Source organism: Notechis scutatus, chromosome Z, assembly GCF_049901735.1.
Source record: "Notechis scutatus isolate UNSWTSFEM ecotype Mainland chromosome Z, rNotScu1.2, whole genome shotgun sequence".
NCBI lineage: Eukaryota > Metazoa > Chordata > Lepidosauria > Squamata > Elapidae > Notechis > Notechis scutatus.
In genome coordinates, this window is record NC_142025.1 from 105029882 (window position 1) to 105048822 (window position 18941).

At 39.4% G+C, this 18941-nt stretch overlaps 2 protein-coding genes and 1 long non-coding RNA gene across 4 annotated transcripts in view; 1 reads left to right on the plus strand and 2 right to left on the minus strand.

The window, feature by feature from the left end:
- LOC148129044 (uncharacterized) overlaps positions 1–12362 on the minus strand; it is an 84745-nt gene extending 72383 nt beyond the window's left edge. Inside the window, exon 1 of the long non-coding RNA XR_015745911.1 lies at positions 11843–12362. This is a non-coding gene — a long non-coding RNA (uncharacterized LOC148129044). The remainder of the gene's footprint in view (positions 1–11842) is intronic.
- LOC113424395 (uncharacterized) overlaps positions 1–16978 on the minus strand; it is a 49147-nt gene extending 32169 nt beyond the window's left edge. The window contains exons 1-2 of the mRNA XM_087946860.1: positions 16589–16978; positions 16169–16412 (exon numbers count right to left, since the gene is read on the minus strand). The gene's annotated coding sequence lies outside the window, so the exon portion shown is untranslated. The remainder of the gene's footprint in view (positions 1–16168; positions 16413–16588) is intronic.
- Positions 16808–18941, plus strand: part of TRIM28 (tripartite motif containing 28) — a 31024-nt gene continuing 28890 nt past the window's right edge. For both annotated transcript variants that reach the window (XM_026686071.2, XM_026686072.2), the window contains exon 1: positions 16808–17102. In XM_026686071.2, the coding sequence (XP_026541856.1) occupies positions 16850–17102 (253 nt within the window). In that variant the 5' untranslated portion in view covers positions 16808–16849. The remainder of the gene's footprint in view (positions 17103–18941) is intronic.

The following is an 18941-nucleotide window of genomic DNA, read 5'->3' on the forward strand; positions in this document are numbered from 1 at the left end:
GATCAGCTGAACCTGCTCGTACCCAACCTACCAGGGTGCTGAAATGTTACCGATGTGGCCAAGCCGGCCATAGAGCAGCAGACTGTCTGGCCCCTGCTCCTGTACCACAAGCTCCGCAGTCGAAGTCTAATCCAGCTGTTAGAGGTTGGAAGAATCAAGAAAGACCTCTGGCCAGGGGCGGGTTTGCCAAACACAGCTGGGAATGCCCCCTCTGCACAAATGGGAGCAACGGACTACCAGACCGCCATGTCCCCGAGAACCCGACCTGCAAAGACAACCCAATGGTGAGTGATCCCATCATACCTTTATAGTCAAGATCAAATTAGTGGTACCAAACACAGGGGAGGCCAGGGAGTTAGAAGCTGTCATTGATACTGGGTGTTCTAGATGTCTTATTGGACTCCCCATCGTTGAACAATTGGGCATAAAGACTAACCCGCTAAAACACCCAATCAGATTGGAGCAAGTGGATGGAACCTTAATTTTGGGGGGGTGGGGCAGCTACTCAGATGACTGAATTGATAAAGATGGAATTAGGGCCCCACCGCGAACTCATACGCTTCATAGTGGTCCCAAAAGGTCAGAATCAATCATACTGGACTTGCTTGGCTAGACAAATGGGCCCCGACGATCAAATGGGAGGATGGATTCAGAAAAATCCTCATTGGACTGGGCCCACTGCCCCTTCTTCCAACCACTACAAAGCCATCGGTCAGCTTGAACCCAGAGCCTGAGCCAGCATCCATGGCATCCCACCTTCCCCCAAATAACCCCCAGGTACCCGACCAATAAAAAGACTTGACTGAAGCATTCAGTGAAGAAGAGTGTAATGTTTACCTTCCCATCGAGCCACTGATTGCGCCATAGAATTAGAGCCCGGGGTGAAATTACCAAAACCAAAGATGTGTTCCATGACACCTGCTGAAATGACTGAATTAAAGAAATACATCAACAGCCATTTGGAACAGGGTTTTATTGAGCTTGCCAAATCAAGATTACCTGCCCCTGTGTTGTTCAAGGAGAAGAAAGATGACAGGTTGTGTGTTGACTTTAGAGGTGTGAACGCCATATGTGTCAAAAACATGTACCCTCTCCCCCTTATGAAGGACTTATTGAACCACCTGTCAAAGGGCAAGATATTCACCAAGCTAGATTTCAGGGAAGCTTACTACTGGGTCCGCATCAAAGAGGGAGATGAGTGGAAAACTGCTTTTAACTGCCCTCTGGGTAGTTTCCAATTCAAAGTCATGCCTTTCGGACTTCAGGAGGCTCTTGCAGTGTTTAGGCAGCTCATCAATGAGGTGCTACACCTGCACCTTTACCGCGGGGTCCTCGTGTACCTGGTGACATCCTTATCTTCAGCGAAACCATGGAAGAATGTTTTCAATTGGTCCGACAAGTTCTAGAAAAACTTCTAGCCACCAAATTATATGTGAAACTCTCAAAATAAGAATTCCACAAAGTCGTTGGACTACTTAGGCTAACGAATATCCAACCTGGGGATTGAAATGGACCCTGGAAAAGTGAAAGTAGTGCTGGACTGGCAACACCCCAAAACCAGAAAACAACTTTGAAGTTTCTTGGGGTTTGCCAACTTCTATAGACAATTCATTCCATCCTTTGCTGAAGTTGCCCTCCCGTTGAAGAAGCTATTAAAAATGGGCCCATTGCGAGGGCGGAGCTGGCGTCGCGACGATACGGCATGCGATCTTGGTGGTCTGAGATCGCTGCTGATATCTTTGCTCCTGGACGGTCCTATCGGATTTAAACCGTCCTGAAGAGATGGTGAAAGTGAAGGACGCATCCTATTGATCCCAGGGATACCGCAAAGTCCCTGGTAGATCCAGGAAAAGCTCTTTTTGTCAGCAGCAAAGAGGCAGCCATTAAAGCTGCTGAAGTTGGGACAGCTCCGAAACGGAAGAGAACAGAAAGAGAGAGTGTGCTGGTTTGGTGAGAAATTTTTCTTTATTCTAAGATCTGAAAGGACACCCTAAGGAAAAGAAAGAATCTGTAAAAGTTTTGACAGAAGTGATTAAGCAGCAATTTTAAACAGCAATGTCAAAGTAATGTTGTTTTTTTTCCTCATTGCTGGATTTTCTATACACGATCTTGTATTTTGAAACTGGACTGGTTTTTTCGTTTACATCTATTTTTTTTCTCTCCTTTTTGCTTTTGTAATATTTTAGGCTAGAGGCTCACTTTAGTTATCTCTTTTTTAAAATATCTTTTTCTTTTTTTTTATTAATTCTTATTATAACTTGCTTGGAAAAGGAGGGGGAAAGTGAGAGCAAAGAAACTTTGTAACACTGCCAACTAAAGGCTTGAAAATATTCTATTTCCCTGTGACCAGACAAAGCTGAGAAAGAAAGAATTGAGACTCTTTTTCAAGGACATTGCCATTTGATAAGATAGAGGGAAGAGCAGGGGAGAGTATTATTGCAGGTGCTCTTCTGGGTTTCTATCAACAGCTGGAGTCTGGTGTTGAAACCTTGGGGGAAAAAAGGTGATAAGTTTTTGGAGAAGAGAGTTATAATAAGAGCCTTGGATAATTAAACAAAGTGCAGTGTGCTCTTTTTACTTTTTCTAAGTTGTGCTATCCCTCCTCACCAGCTTTATTGTATTTCATTTTATCTTTTTTTTTTTTTGTAATAACTATTTGGGTTTTTGGTTTTGTTGGAGCTTGTCTTTGTTTTTCTTTTTTTCTTTGGAAGTCCAATCTCTACGTTTGCTTTTTATTTTAAAGGGAAAGCCTTTAAGTATTAATGTTTTTTTAAAGGAATAGCCTCCCGCCCCCTTTCCTGGTATTTTTGTTTTTCATCTACCTTTCTGGTTTATTCTTATGCACTCTTTTCTATTTGAGACTTTTTAATTGGATTAAGGTGTTGAAGAACCTGAAGAATTTCCCCCCCCCTTTTTTTCAAGCCTTTTTCTTCATCTATGGATTGGATTAAGGTATACAAGAACCTGAAAAAATTTTGTCCTCCCTTTTTTTTCTTTTTTTTTAATCATTATTATTGGGCTTCTTTTTTCTACTATTTTTATTTTGAAGTATAATTGGTTACTTCACAATTGGATTAAGGTTTAGAAGAACCTGAAGATTTTGAATTGCTTAAAATGAGTAGGAAATTTACAGCTCCTGGTTCGTCAACTTCTACTTCTTCCTCTCCACCGTCTGGAGGACAACGTTCAATACAGACAATGTTAAAGCAGGAAAAAGAACAAGAAAAAGTGACTCTGCAGATGATTATGCAAGGAATTCAAAATATTCAAGCAAGATCAGAGAATATTGAAAAGAGAATAGAGAACATTGAACAAAGAACAGAGAACAGGGAAAACCGATGAAAAAGTGGAGAACATCCAACAAATGATGTTGAAGTATGATGAGAGATTCCAAAAAATTGAAGAAGATAAACAAAGAGACAAGAAGATTGGAGATATTGATAATAGATTAACGGTAGTTGAACAAGATAAAAGTGGTATGCTGAGATGGGAGATGGATAGATCAGAATTCTATCTTAGATTCCAAAACGTAGAGGAAGAAAAAGGACAAAACCTAGCTGAGATAATGATAGAAATACTGGCTGAAGCTTTGGAAATAACTCAAGAGAAGATGATGGATGGAATAGATGAGGTTTATCGAGTTTTCACAAGATATGCGATGAGAAATAGCTTACCAAGAGAAGTTCACATTAGATTTACAAACAAAGCCATTAAAACGCAAATATTGCAAGTGGCAAAAGAAAACATTGAAATATAAAGACAAGGAGATTGTGGTCTTGAAACAAATACCCAGAAGAGTGAGAGAGATAGGAAGAGAATACTGATTCCTGACTAAAATGCTACTTAAAAAGAGGTGAATTATAGATGGCTGATTCCAGAAGGTTTAATGTTCACATGGCAAGAACAGAGACATAGAATTGACTCAATTGAGAAAACGGAATTATTTTATACAGAATTTTTGGAGGGAAAGAGGAAGAGGCACAAAAAGAGATCTCACTAATTGAATTCCAAGAGGACTGCCAAATGGCGACTGAAAAAGAAGAAGGTGCAGTAGGTGGAAAGGTGGAAGCCAAAGAACAACGTGAACTAAGATCTACGAGAGCTGCTAAATTTAACTACAAAATATAACCATGGAAGAGAAAAAATTGATTACAATTAATATAAATGGACTTAACTCAGCCATTAAAAGAAGGAAAACCTTTCATAAATTAGAGAAATTAAAATTTGATATAATTTGTCTACAAGAAGTACATATTAAAAAACAATATGAACAATTGTTGATACGGGCAAAATTAGGGAAAATATTTACTTCCTTGACACAATGTAAGAAAAGAGGAGTGGTTTTATAGATTAAAGAGTCCGCCCCAGCAAAATTGATTTATACCGATGATGATGGAAGAATACTAATGGTGGAAATAATGGACAATAATACGAAAACACTCCTCATTGCAATCTATGCTCTGAATGACAAACAAGAAGAATTCAACAAAAAATTACATATGAAAATAATTGAACTGGACTATGCTAATATAGTTATGATGGGAGATTTTAATGGAATTGTAGACAATAAATTGGATTATACAGCACAGAAAACAATAAAGCAAACCAGAAAGACTCTCCCTAAATCTTTTTTTAAAATGGTAGATGAAATAAACTTAAAAGATACATGGAGAGAAAGAAATGCTAAAACTAAACAATACACCTTCTATTCAAATAGACACTTATCATGGTCCAGAATAGATATGATATGGATGTCAACAGAATTAATAACTAATATTTAAGAAATAAATATTGAAACAAGTACTTGGGCAGATCACAATCCAATGACAATTAAATGGAAAGGACAAAAAAGAAGATCTAGATGGACGTTAAATAATACTATTTTAAAGGAAAAAGACTTCACACAGTGGATGGAGAAAAGAATTGGCTTTTTCTTTAGAGAAAACAAAAAAGAAGATACATCAATTCAGAATGTATGGGATACAATGAAGGCATATGTTAGAGGCTTGATAATAGACTATACAAGGAAAAGGAGTACTATGAAAAGACTAGCCTCTAAGGCCTTAGAGCAGGCTTGTCCAACCCGCGGCCCACGGGCCGCATGCGGCCCAGGTCACCTCGTAATGCGGCCCAACACCCACCCCAACCTTCATGAAAGATCCAGCGAGGGAGGAGGAGAGGCAGGCGCGAGGCGGGCGAGGCGAGCAATAGAAAGGCGGGCAGCCGCAGCCCAATAGTCCCGCCCCGCCACCTCCTGCTGTTGCCGCCGCCGCCGCTGCTGCTTCTGCCCCGCCGCTGCTGCCGCCCCCGCCACCACCGCTGCTGCTTCTGCCGCTGCCGCTGCTTCTGCCCCTGCCCCGCTGCTGCTTCTGCCCCTGCCGCCCCGCCGCCCCCGCTGCTTCTGCCCCCGCCACCCCCGCTGCTGCTTCTGCCCCCGCCGCCGCCACTGCTTCTGCCCCCGCCACCGCCGCCGGATATAATTAAACATAAAATGGGTCAAATAGAAAAAGAAGAATTAGCACAGAAAATTAGAGGTGCTAAACAGAACTACTTTGAAGATGCAAACAAACCAGGTAGATGGTTAGCATACAAATTGAGAAAGGAGAAAGAATCAAGGAAAATATTGCAATTAATAGATGACCAAGGCCAAGTTTGCTATGGTAGTAAAGAGAAGAAGGAAACCATTCGAGACTTCTATGGGAAATTATATATGCAAGAGAATATTGATGAGGAGAGTTAAACAGTACTTACAGAATGCTAATTTACCTCAGATACCTAAAGAGATTGAAACAATGTTAGAAAGCAATATAATGATGGAGTTAACTGAAGCACTCAAGAAGCAAAACAATGGAAAGGCACCAGGCCCAGATGGACTTCCGGCAGAATTTTACAAAACATTACAAGAATCGTTGAATCTTCCATGGCTAGAAGTTATGAATGAAGTTATGTTAAAGAAGAAGATACCTAAATCATGGTCAGAAGCCTATATTACACTTATTCCAAAAGAGGAGGCCGATCCATTAAAAATCAAGAACTATAGACCCATTTCTCTACTAAATGCAGATTATAAAATTTTTGCTTCAATATTGGCAGAAAGACTTTAAAAATATTTAAATAATTTTATTCATCCTGATCAAAATGGATTTCTGCCAAAGAGACAAATTAAAGACAATATGAGAGTAATCTTGGACACCTTGGAATACTACGAGGCACATCCTGAAAAACAAATGGCTCTGATATTTCTAGATGCACAGAAGGCATTTGATAATGTGAATTGGCGATTCATGTTATTACTGTTGGAACAGATGGGTTTTGCTAGAAAATTTATTCAAGCAATAGAAGCTATATACTATAAGCAAACGGCAAAGGTAATGATAGAGGGAGAACTGACAGACTCTATCAATATAAGAAAAGGAACAAGACAAGGGTGCCCACTATCACCTTTGTTGTTTGTGTTAACTTTGGAAGTGCTAAACAGAAATATTAGAGATGAAAAGAATATAAAAGGAATGAAAATCAAAAAGGAAGAATTTAAGCTGCAAGCATTTGCAGATGATCTGGTTTTCATCTTAGAAGACCCTTTAGAAACAGCATCAAAATTGATAGAAAAGATAGAGACATATGGAAAGGTGGCTGGTTTGAAAATAAATAAAGATAAGACAAAGATCTTGACAAAGAATATGCTATTAAGACAAAAGGAAGAACTGGCAGACCTATTGAAAATTCAGGTCACGAATAAGATTAAGTACTTGTGGATATATTTGACAGCAAGTAGTACATTAAGAGAATAATTATATCAAACTTAAACAGCAGATAGCGCTAGATCTGGCGAAATGGGAAAATTTACAACTGTCACTAATAGGGAGAATTTCAACAATCAAGATGAATATATTACCCAGAATTTTATATTTGTTTCAAACAATTCCAATTAGGCTTGGAAAAGATTACTTTGAAGATTTAAATAAAATTGTGTTGAAATATATATGGCAAGGTAAGAAAGCGAGACTAAAGTTAAAAATTTGCAAGATGCTAGAATTAGAGGAGGATTTGGTTTGCCTAATTGGGAGTTGTACTATCAAGCTACAAATCTGATGTGGGTTAAGGAATGGATAACACTAAGAAATACTAGATTGTTGACATTATAAGGACATGATTTGTTGTTGAGGTGGCATGCTTTTTTATGGTATAAAGGAACTAAAACACAGGGGTATTTTAGAAGACATTATATATGGGAGTCTCTGTGGTTAAACTGGGAGAAGATTAAAAGACAATGTTATTTGAAAGTTCCAGTCTGGTTACGGACTATTGAAGCATTTTCTTATCCTATAATATACAAAAAGGAACAAACAGTTAGATATGGTGAAATATTGAATGAAAAGGGTAAACTCAAATCTATACAAAAGCTAGAGGAACAAGGTATAAAGATGAATTGGTTTTCATATGCGCAAATACATTCAAGGTATGATAAAGATTCTAAAATGGAAGGTTTCTATGATAAATTGACTGATTTAGATAAGATTTTGACAGGTACTGATGAAAAGGTGATTAAAAAACTGTATGGATATTTATTAGAAATTAAATTAGAAGAAGAACAAGTTAAAGAAACTATGATTGCTTGCGGGAAGAATTTTGGATATGGGATCGATTTAGAGAAATGGCAAAAATTGTGGCCTCAAAATTATAAAATGACAATGTCCTGCCACCTCTTAGCGCCTCCCTGCTGGCCCCCTTGCCTCTTAGTGCCCCCTAAGGCATCCTCCCACCCCCAGGGGGCGGTACCGCTCACTTTGGGAACCACTACTCTAAAGACCCCTAGGAGATTATCGCCCAAACAAGTCCACTGGGCCTAATAGTTCTAGCAATTCAACTTTAACATTAAATATATCCCCGGAGGGAAAAACGTACTGGCGGACGCTCTGTCCAGAAAACCTCAGTTTGACAGCCACTGAGAGGAAATAGTACAAGCCTTAATTTCAGAAGCTCAGTTGGTAGGTCAAGTGACCACTCGACCCCAAGCCAACCGCAACCCCAAACACCTGGAAGATAAGCTGACTGCAGAATTGAAAACAGCCCTATTGACTGGTCCTTGGTTCCTGGACCATCAAACCGAGTTGACAATGAATGATGGACTAGCTTGGAAAGGAACTAAGCTTTATGTACCCACAACCCTAAGACTACTGGTACTAAAGCGTAGCCATGACTCCCGGCTGGGAGGCCACTTTGGATTCCTAAAATCCCTACATTTACTGAAAAGACAGTTCTGGTGGCCAAAAATGAAACCTGATGTCGAGGACTATGTAATAAGTTGCTCAATTTGTGCCACAATGAAACAATGAACTGGAAAACCCCCTGGCCTCCTGCAACAAGTTGCTGAACCATCCCAACCGTGGGAAGAGATCGCAATGGACTTTATTGTTGAATTACCTAAGAGTGAAGGGAATACGGTCATTTGGACTATATAATTGACTTATTCTCTAAACAGGCTCATTTTATAGCCTGCAAAGGACTTCCATCTGCGAAAAAACTTGCGAAGCTCTTCGTGAAACATATCTATAGATTACATGAAGTACCTCGTAGAATAATATCAGACAGAGGGATACAATTTACTGCAAAATTTTGGAGGGAATTTCTGAAATCCATTGGTTCCTCTCAAGGATTATCCTCAGCTTTCCATCCTGCTTGTAACGGAGCAGCAGAGGGTTAACGCCATGATTGAACAATACATTATATGCTATGTAAATTATCAACAAGAAAATTGGGCTGAGTTATTACCTTTTGCAGAAGTTGCTTACAATAATGCAGTACATAGCAGCACGGGATAGACTCCATTCCAAATCAACACTGGATTGGATTTTGTCCTGATGCCAGAGTTACCTAGACAACCTCCCTCATCCATGTCCCTAACAGAATGGATGAACTCATTAAAGAAAGGATGGGAAGATACAAAAAAAGCTTTGACTGAAGCTGCAAAAAATTATAAAAAACAGGCAGCTAAGCATAGATCCCTTCAACCGCCTTTTAAAGTAGGGGACAAAGTATATTTGTCGACCAAGTATCTTAGGTTGAAACTGGTCCAAAATTCTTGGGTCCGTTCCCAATTTCAAAGATAATCAATCCGGTCACTGTCCAATTACGTTTTCCTTGAATATTGGGGAAAATTCAACCAGTATTTCATTGTAGTTTGCTAAAACCAGCTACTACATCAATGATAAGAGCACCGCAAATCGCTCCCCCTAAACTGTTAATGGTACAGGGGGAAACACATTATAAAATTCAAAAAATTCTCGATTCTAGATTACACTGTGGCCGATTGCAATATTTGGTCTTATGGAAAAGATACCCCCTTTGAGATACTAGTTAGGTAAAGAGTTGGGATGTTCATGCTGATCAATTGGTTAACAAATTCCATGAGGATTTTCCCCACAAACCGAAGGGTCCTCGTGGAAGGGAGAGAGGGGGATAAAGAAATGTGTTAACCCCTGTATCTGTGTTTTTCCTTTTCTTTTAGGAGGAGTAGTTTTGGGATGCCTGTCATCTTTAAAAATTCAGCTGTCACATTTCAAGGAAGTGGGGTGGAGGAATGGAAAAGTTCAAGGTTATTCTGTATGTCGTATTAAGAAATTCCAGTTTCAGTTAATTGGTTCTCGTGATTTATGAAGTGTAGAAGTGGGAGGAGAGAAGGGAGGAGAGATTCTGAAAATAATTTCACTTTGGAAACTGCCTTTGATATGCCAGATGTTTCTAAATAAATCAATTGGAGAGAAAATGTCTCGGAGTGATTGATATCATGGATACTTTCTGGATGCCTTACAGCAACATTATCAGCACCTAATCAATTGCTTTCTTATAAATTGTTTTTCATAAACTGATTTTGAAAAGGTCATATATAATTCTACACAAAATATGGTAGACATTCTTCCTAACACAAATACAAAGATTTTTACTTCCTTTCTATATTTAACTTCCTTTCTATATTTAACAAATTTTACTTCCTTTCTATATTTAACAAATCATTACAGGTATTATTTTAATGTCTTTTCTATTAGAAGCATCAATTGACAGAAAAGCATAATGCCTATTAAAATCTGTATTCAACATAATCCAAATTATACAATCTCGTAGAGATATCCATAGTTTTAGCATATTTCTTTGCAAAAGGAAAGACTTTGTATGGAACCATGTATGCATGATGATGGATAATGCAAGAGTTATGATGTGCACAGAAAACAAACCACCTATGACTGCTAATGTGAAGATTTTCCCCCAGTAGATGTCCTTCCCAAACATGTAGAATTTTGCTTGTGTATCATTTGTGTAATGTTAATAGGGAATGATTATCAGGAATCTTAGATTTGGTAAGTACTCCCAATGTTTGCCATATCTAGATAAGAATACCGTGACTTTTTTGAGCTCAGATAATTGTAATTATTTAATCATGATTAAGCAAATTTTTATTGTACTACATGAACTGTTACTTTTGCTCAATTATGAGACAGATCAATGTATTTTTTTTCAGACAACCCAGTCTTCCCATTTTGAGCTCTATACAATTCTCATAAATATATTCAATTGTAGCAGGCATCCAATTAATAAGGTGGAATATCTAGCTTTAAAACAATCTCCACTGACATCAGGGGCCAAATTAATTGTGGAAAAACATGGGAAGAGGAAGGTCAGGGTAACAGGGACTATCTTCCAACATATGCAGACTCTATATCCTTCAACACATTACTCACATACATACACAGTACTTAATTTCTTTAACTATGCTACAAGATAGTGTGATTTATTTACTTTTAGTTAATCTTATTTATGAGACTAACTACCTTGGGGCTTGTAATTATAATTTATGGTTAACGCTACATGTGAAAAGTGGTTTATTCATAAACTGTGGCTAAGCCAGCACTTATCAACACAGATTATTAAATCTATCCACCTTGCTGCTGGTCTTTAATTTCTCTTTCCATATTTCCCAGCATTACAGATCTCAAAGAGCTAGGTATTTGCCTGAAGTATCTAAATACAATGATTTAAATCTGGTCACGTGCCTTCAGTTAGAATTAAATGATCCATATGAGAATCGCTTTATTGTAGTAGTTCAGCTGCTGGATTAGAACCTAAGAAACCATGACTTCTAGTTTTCCTTTCAGCATGGAAGACTGTTAGATTTTAGGTCAGTTATTCTCTTCCTAAAGCCGTTCTGCCTTATTGTGGCAGGAAGGCATATGGATGTTGAGTGTGAATGGATGAGTGAAGAATTTCAGGAGTGTATGCCAAGAATATTTATTTCCCGCAGATGTAGAGGTCATTCCAATTGCCTAGCCAAAGGAAGATACCAGAGATAGATAATGACATCATAAGTTCTTGCTACAAAGAAGGCACTGTATTTTACCAACAAAACCTCATGGGTAGATAATGTAAAATGACAACAATGAAAACTGCTTTAAACTCTGCTTGTTGCTATGTGTGATTTATCTAGGGAGAAATTATAAGATCCTCAAAGGAAGAAACAGCTCTTTCCTTTTCAGCAATGACTTCCTTTGAAAATATACTGTAGAAAGTTAGCACCCACCCCCCTCCTAGAAGAATGAAATGTTCTAGGAAATATTAAAAAGGCAGAATATTATATTTCCCTGGATGAGAAAAAGAGAAACATGTTTTTAAAGACAAAGCAACTCCCTGCCCACCCCCTCAGCTCCAGGGTGATGGGATTAAGACATGGCACTCAGAACATGATAGGATTAGCCCTCTACCCATCTAACAGCAGGGCTCACTACATTGCAAAATCTCCTGGGGACATTACATCACCCAGCAAGATTTAACCAAACCTGGGACTCAAGACAACCTACAAAGTTACCCCTGCATGACCCCATGGGAATCTGACAACCAACCAGAATATATTTCTTTCACAGGAACAGGAAGCAAGTTCAAAGCCCGAGAGGGTATAAATCTCTCTCTTTCTTTCACCTATTTGTTCAATTTTGCCAGAACCTCAAACCATGTGGTCCTGTCTACCATTAAACCATCCTTCCAAGCAGTCTCCATATTTCCAGTGTCTTTCTTCCCACTTGGAACTGAACCAGATGACCATTTCTTCCAACAATACTAGTCCCCAGAATATAAGCCTTCAAATACCTCTTCCTTGAGTTGAGATCAACATTTTTGCTGTCTGGAAACATTTTATAAGATGGATTCATAGCATTAGGGAGAATTAGTTCTTCTGTCTCCAACAGCAAACTGCATGAACCAAACAATTTGACAAAGAAATTAAGACCTACTTTGGAAGATGGCTTGGTAAATAACAAACCAATCATTAGCAGCCAGTACAGAGAACTGAACCTGAGGGCTTTCCTGGCTTTGCTTTTGAATTCTGTACAGTTAGAGCTGAATCATAAAATTGTAGTCTATAATTTGTAGAAAGTTAGCACCCACCCCTCTCCTAAAAGAATGAAATATTCTAGGAAATATTAAAAAGACAGAATATTATATTTATCTAGATGAGAAAAGGAAAAACATGTTTTTAAAGACAAAGCAGCTTCTTGCAGCTCCCTGCCCCCCTACAGCTGCAGATTGGGATTAAGACATGGCCCTCAGGACATTATAGGATTAGCCCTCTACCCATCTCACCACATGGCACCTGGGAAGATTACATCACGAGGCAAGATTCAACCAAGTTACCCCTGCATAGCCCCATGGGAGCCTGACAACCAATCAGGATACATTTCTTGCCACAGAACAGAAGCAAGTTCAAAGCCCAACAGAGGTTATAAATATTTCTCCCTCTCTCACCCATGTGCTTTTTTGCCCAGGACCTCAATGTGGTCCAGTCCACCATTAAAACCATCTTTCCAAGCAGTTGCCATGTTTCCAGTGTCTTTCTTCCCACTTGGAAGTGAACCCAGATGGATAGTTCTTCCAACAAATTGCAAAACTGCAAAACTGTCTTAATTACTGTTACGTTATCTTTAAAAAAAACACTTTTAAAGTCAGGGGCAGCCAATTGATTATTCACTAATGCAATTTTATAGTATGAAGTAAACATTTAAAAAATTTCAACTGAAATAGACAAACTCCCTCAATATACTATAGGCTTCTATGCATGTGTAAAATCCGTTCCCATATTTTAGGTAAAATACGATATATAAATTATTATTTTATACATATGCATGCCTAAAAGTCTTTGTTATTTTATGTAAGTGGCAAGCCCATTGAGATTTAATAGACATTCTATTTTAATAGACTTTTCATTAGTCTATTAAATTGAAGATTCATTTATTTCATTCTCAAGCTATATGATTGTCTAAAAACACTGTTTCTTTACATTATCAAGTGCAGAGTATAAGCTGCACCACTTCTTGGGGAAAAGCAATGGCCAAAAGCCCTTTTCAGTGCATCACCATCCAGCAAGGCTCAACCAAGCCTGGAACTCAGGACAGCCTACAGAGTTCCCCTGCATGGCCCCATGGGAGTCTGACACCCAATCAGAATACAAGCTTAAATTCAAATCCCAACAAAGGTTATAAAACCCAGGCGCTCTCAGCATGAGCCCTTTTTTCTCTTTTCCTTCACCTTGAAGCATGTGATCATCCTTTTCACTTTGGAGCTTCAAGCCATGTGGTCCTGCTGTCCACCATTAAACCATCTTTCCAAATAGCCTCTATGTTTCCAATGTCTTTTTCCCCACTTGGAACTGAATCCAGAAGGATATTTCTACCAACAGAGATAAGCTCAGATTAATGTACTTGAAATGATGAACAATTTATGTCCACCATCTATAGAAACTAACTGGAATTAATGCTGGAATCCATACCACCTGTTAATATATCAATGTCCTTCAATATATAATGTTGGTCATACTGAATACAATATTCTGACATTTCATTACCTTTTTTTCACATCCCCAGGATCTGTGGCTAATATAGAGGTAAACATAAAAGTTACGGCTTCCTGTTTTTAGTTTTATCAACCTCTGACACTTAACAAAATGTGAAGAGTTGAATACAGAGCTGAATGATGGAAGAATACCAGGAAGACACCCAAGGATTAATTAATTCAAAAACAATGGATAGCATAGTGGATGGAGAAGCTATATAACTAAATGCCCATCTTCCTTTTTATTTTCTATTCCCATCCCCATTAAGATATTCTCAAAGTTATGTAGCAGCTGAGTAAAGAAATAAGAGGAGAAATGGTTGTCTTTCTGCTGACAATGCAAAAGCATAAACTAATCCTGATTGTTCCACTTTACTATATTAACATCTAAATGGCCTTATCTTTTACCCTGCAGGTGCTTCATACCTAAGGAAATAGAGAAAGTTATTGTGACTTGCCCAATAATTCAATATAAGCTTTTAAAAATCGCCATCCATACAACTATACTATAGGTGTTTTTTGCAATCTTGTAATTTTTCAATATATTGGCAAGACAGAGACAATGTAATAAATAGTTCAAAGCAATTTTTGTTTGTGTAAACAATGTGAATTGTTTACAAGGTAAAATGTCTCAGCTAAACCCAAAAGAAATCACAGTTGTAATAGTTACATTCACACATGCTAAACTTTGCTAATTTTAAATTTGGTTCATTTCAGGTACATTGTACTACATATCACTATAGAACCTTGACTACGTCATAATATACAGTATTTTCCATGCACTGGTTGAAAATGAGTTAAGTCAAATACTTCATAAATAATCTCAGAATGTTTTATTTGGTTTGTATTTTCCTCCACTGAACACTACTTCCTTTATTTTCCGTTATGTACTATTCTTAGGTAGCAAAATAAAAAAGTGATATTAAACACAAAAAGCAACTTCAGCTTTTGCAGGCTAGATTTTTAATAAAATACATGAATACCAGAACTTGGCTTTATGTAATATACCAAAAGAAAGTCTGAATTGTAGACTGCCTGAGATTTATCCTGACTCCGCATAAAGTCAACGTTTATCATTGTTAACTGAGTAAATCAAAATTACGGGGGTTCATGTATCAAGGAAAGCCATAATGTAGCTTCTAGGATTCAGTTTTACATATTGGAGAATCCAGTCATTATGATTTCTGAAACATAACTTAAGTTAGCATTAGACATGGCATTAGGCATTATTTAGTTAACAAACCATAGTTACTGCTATGTGTAAATCCCAAAAGAATCTGAGTCTTCCTCATACATGAAAGCATAAGAATATCTTTAGGCCAATCATTCTTGTCAGCTAGAATTACCACAAATTGTTGTAGGGATAAAATAGTAATTGCTATGTAGACCACCTTGATTAAGAGTCATAATGTAAAAATATATAATAAAGCTTAGATCTTCATTAAGCTTTTCAGTACTTGTGCAAAGTAGTTTTCAGGTCATGAAAATGTGCAACTTCATCCAAATATATTTATTAAATATTGTAAAATTTAAAGCACATACTATTTCTCCTTAATTCTCTAAGCACTCAATAATTAGCAAAACATAAAAAATATGGTGTGGATCAATCTTCACTGGTATACAAATCTTTAACAAAACTTAGCATCTCCTGTATTGCATTCACAGGTTATATCAAGCAAGCCACCAGGCAATATATTGTGAACTCAGCTATACTGGTTTATAAATTTCTTCTTCCATTCAATTGTGTCCAATTCTCAGAGTACCTGGAAAAGCCTCTGCATTTTCTTGGCAAGGTTTTTTATGTGGTTTGCTACTGCCTCCTGGCTAGGGCTGAGAGTCACTGTAGCCAACTCTGAGTCTAAGATGGGACCAGAACTCAGTCTCCCCATTGCTAATTTGATGCATTAACCGCAACAGCAAACGGTCTCTCAGTTTGTAAACTACAGTGTATATGTGAGCTCGGCTACTGTGGATTCAAAATAGCCATTTCAGTTTAATGCGTGGACTCTGGCTTGTTTTGTCTAATGGCATTCATAATTTATAAATTCAGCTGCCATTAAAAATTAGCTTCAAAAGCTGGTTAGTCTCTGCTTACATTTCTCTCTCTCCATATACTAGTGTCACCTGAGGACCTATTTGCAGTCATCTAGAAAACAGGATAGTAACCTAAAAGTTTCACCCTTTTCAGCCATTTGCCTGAAAAAGGGCAGTTTGGTTTCCAACATGGAGGCTAAGAAGAATTAGCTTAGGCAGCCGCACAGATGGACTTCAGTGATTGGCTCAACCCTCCAGGTACTTTCTCAGTTTGAGGCAGTTACTGGCTGTTTTCCCGCCAATCCCAAATCTCGCTCCCTTTCAGTCTGGATGAATTCCAAGTTGCCATGGTTCCAATCTCTTAAATCTTCTTTCGTTTGATTCGCTCCTTTTCTAAAAGGCGGACCTAGACCTTTTCAGTTTCTGATTTGTTTTCCGATAAAATCTAGACAAATCTTCTCGAATTCCATTGGATAGATATCTTTTTCTCCTTTATTTGAACTTTCCTTAAAAAAAAAAAAGAACGTTGGCTATTGGTTGGATGGAACGTCTATCTGTGACGCAACACTCTTTCTTAAAGATACGGTCCAATCGGGCAGAGAACAGTAAAAAGACAGAAAAAGACTCTTCAAATAGTTTGCCCCCAACGCCCCGCCGCTGTCCCCCCCTCGCCTCAAATTACCCGTGGTTCAGTCGGCGAAGTGGGAAGGGCATAAGAGGGAGGGGCAACGAAGCGAGCGAGCAGTCCCACTCCTTCTGTGACGGTGAGCTGCGCGCGCTGCTTTCGTTGTCTAGCGACCTCGCGTGCGGCGCCTTCCAGATCCGAGTGGTTCCAAGGCTCGCGAGGTCCAAGTCCTCCACGCGCCTATATTTTCGCGGCTTTTCGGCTTGGTGCCGGCAATAATAAAGCAGTAGAAGCAGCAGCAGAAGCTCCGGGACGGCAATGTCGGCCTCTGGGACTGCAACGGTCTCTGCTCCTGCCGAAGCCGGCGGAGGCGGCGCTGCCGGGGACAAGCAACGCTCCTCCTCCGCTCCTCTCAACGTGGAAGGTATCGACCTGCTGGAGAAATGCGGCGTGTGCCGGGAGCGACTCCGCTCCGAGCGCGACCCGCGGCTCCTCCCTTGCCTCCACACCGTCTGCAAGGAGTGCATCAAAGTCGAGCCTGTCTCGGGCGGCAACAACAAGGATGGGCAAGGTAAGAAGAGACCTTGGGAAATGGCGAGCCTCGTGGGAGGGGAGAGCCCGGGAACTCTCTTCTGGGGTAGAGCACGGAGAGGAATGCTGGCCCTCCTTTGCAAAGGGAGAAAGAAGGGGAAAGGTTTTCAATGGGGCGGAGATGCAAACGTGCTTTTTGCTGGGAGCTTTTATTCTGTTCTCCCCGTTGTTTGCTTGCAGTATCAGATTTGTCTCTGGATGGGGTTGGAGGCGCTTCTTGCCCGCGGGTTGGATCCCGCGCCTAAAGGGACGACCTGGGTTACGTGGTGGTGTGTGTGTGTTTACTGGGGGTGGCGGGGGGGCTCCCGCGCGGTTGTGCCTTGGACAAGATTGGTATGGAAAAAAAAAATGGAGGAAAGGGAAAAGGGGCGGTGAAGGAAGGCGGGAGGTGGTGGTTGAGGGGGAACAGACACGAGGCGGTGGATGGATGGATTCCGTCCTTGAATCTTTCTTTTTGTGCGGCTTGGGCTCCTTAGCAAGATAACTTGTTGCCGGGAAGGGAGGGGGGAAAATTTGCATTACCTTGCTTTTGGTTAAGCAGGGAGGAAGGGGGTTGGGGAGGGAATGGTTTGGCTTCCCCGCGGGAAGGACGGGATGTATGGCGGCGGGGGATGCAGCCGGAGAGGCGTGGCCATGCGCATTCCGACGAGTCGAGTTTGCTCAGCCCTGGAGCGCCTATCGCGAGAAGTGGAGCCCGGGAGGGGATGGGGGGAATGACGACGCTACAGCTACCCCACCCCCCTTTTTTACATAGTCAAGGCTGCTTTTATCAAGATGAAAGCCTCTCCAAGTATCCGCTGCTCTTCATTTTAAAAAGGAAGTTGCTTCCTTAATCCCGTGTACTTGGCTATGTTCTCACGACAAGCGGGCTGTAAAATCGCAAACGCGTGTGTTTTAGCTAATTCATTGTATTTGGGGGCCCGCCAGCCCCCTTCTCAAATTTATATTGCTTGATAAACCGCATCTAAATTACCCATAAATGTTTTAAGCGAATAGAGACTTTCTCTGCATTTTGGACATCCAGTTCATTTGTTTTTATGTGGAATTATAACATTGTCAAAGAATTATAAGGAAAACGCACCACTTTTAAGTCTCTAAAAAAGTTTGACTGTAATAAATAGTTTATAAAAGGGGAGAGGCAATTTAAATCCTGATGGCAGTTTATAGCAAGGAAGATTAGAGTTTACAATTGAATTAACTCTGAAGATTTTGATAATTACAATTTCATAAGAAATGTGCATTTCATGTTATTTTTAAGAGTCTTAATGTATATTTTATATTGGATCTAGGTATTTTATTTTAATTTTTTTTTAAAAAAAAAGATGGAGTAGATTTGGGCAATTTATACACCTGCCTAATCACAAATACTGGAGCTTTAAAGAATGAATAAACAAATCTTTCAGTTCTTTCCCGATTTTCACCTCATATTTTTCTTTGGGGGAAAAATGTCATAATCCCCCACCCCCACCCCCAAAAAACTTTTAGTTGACAAAATATTTCGGTTGTTTCATACTACAGTGTTCAAGTACCAGCTTAAGAGACCCAAGATTTGTTGTACTGTTCCTTGTCTTCTGCCTTTCTGCTGAAAAGTTGCTTAATTGTGTTCTGTTTTTTGTTGTATCATTCCTTCTATGCAAGCTGTTTTGTTTTGGTTTTCTTCCTAATTTAGCTGCTATCCCTTTTCAGCATATCTCCAGGTAGTGAAAAACAATCTATTATTCAGAACAAGACTTGTAGACTTCAACTCCCAGAATTCCTTAGCTAACATGACTGGAGGAGGAATTCTGGGAGTTGTTTTAAAGCTGTCAAGTTTGAAGTC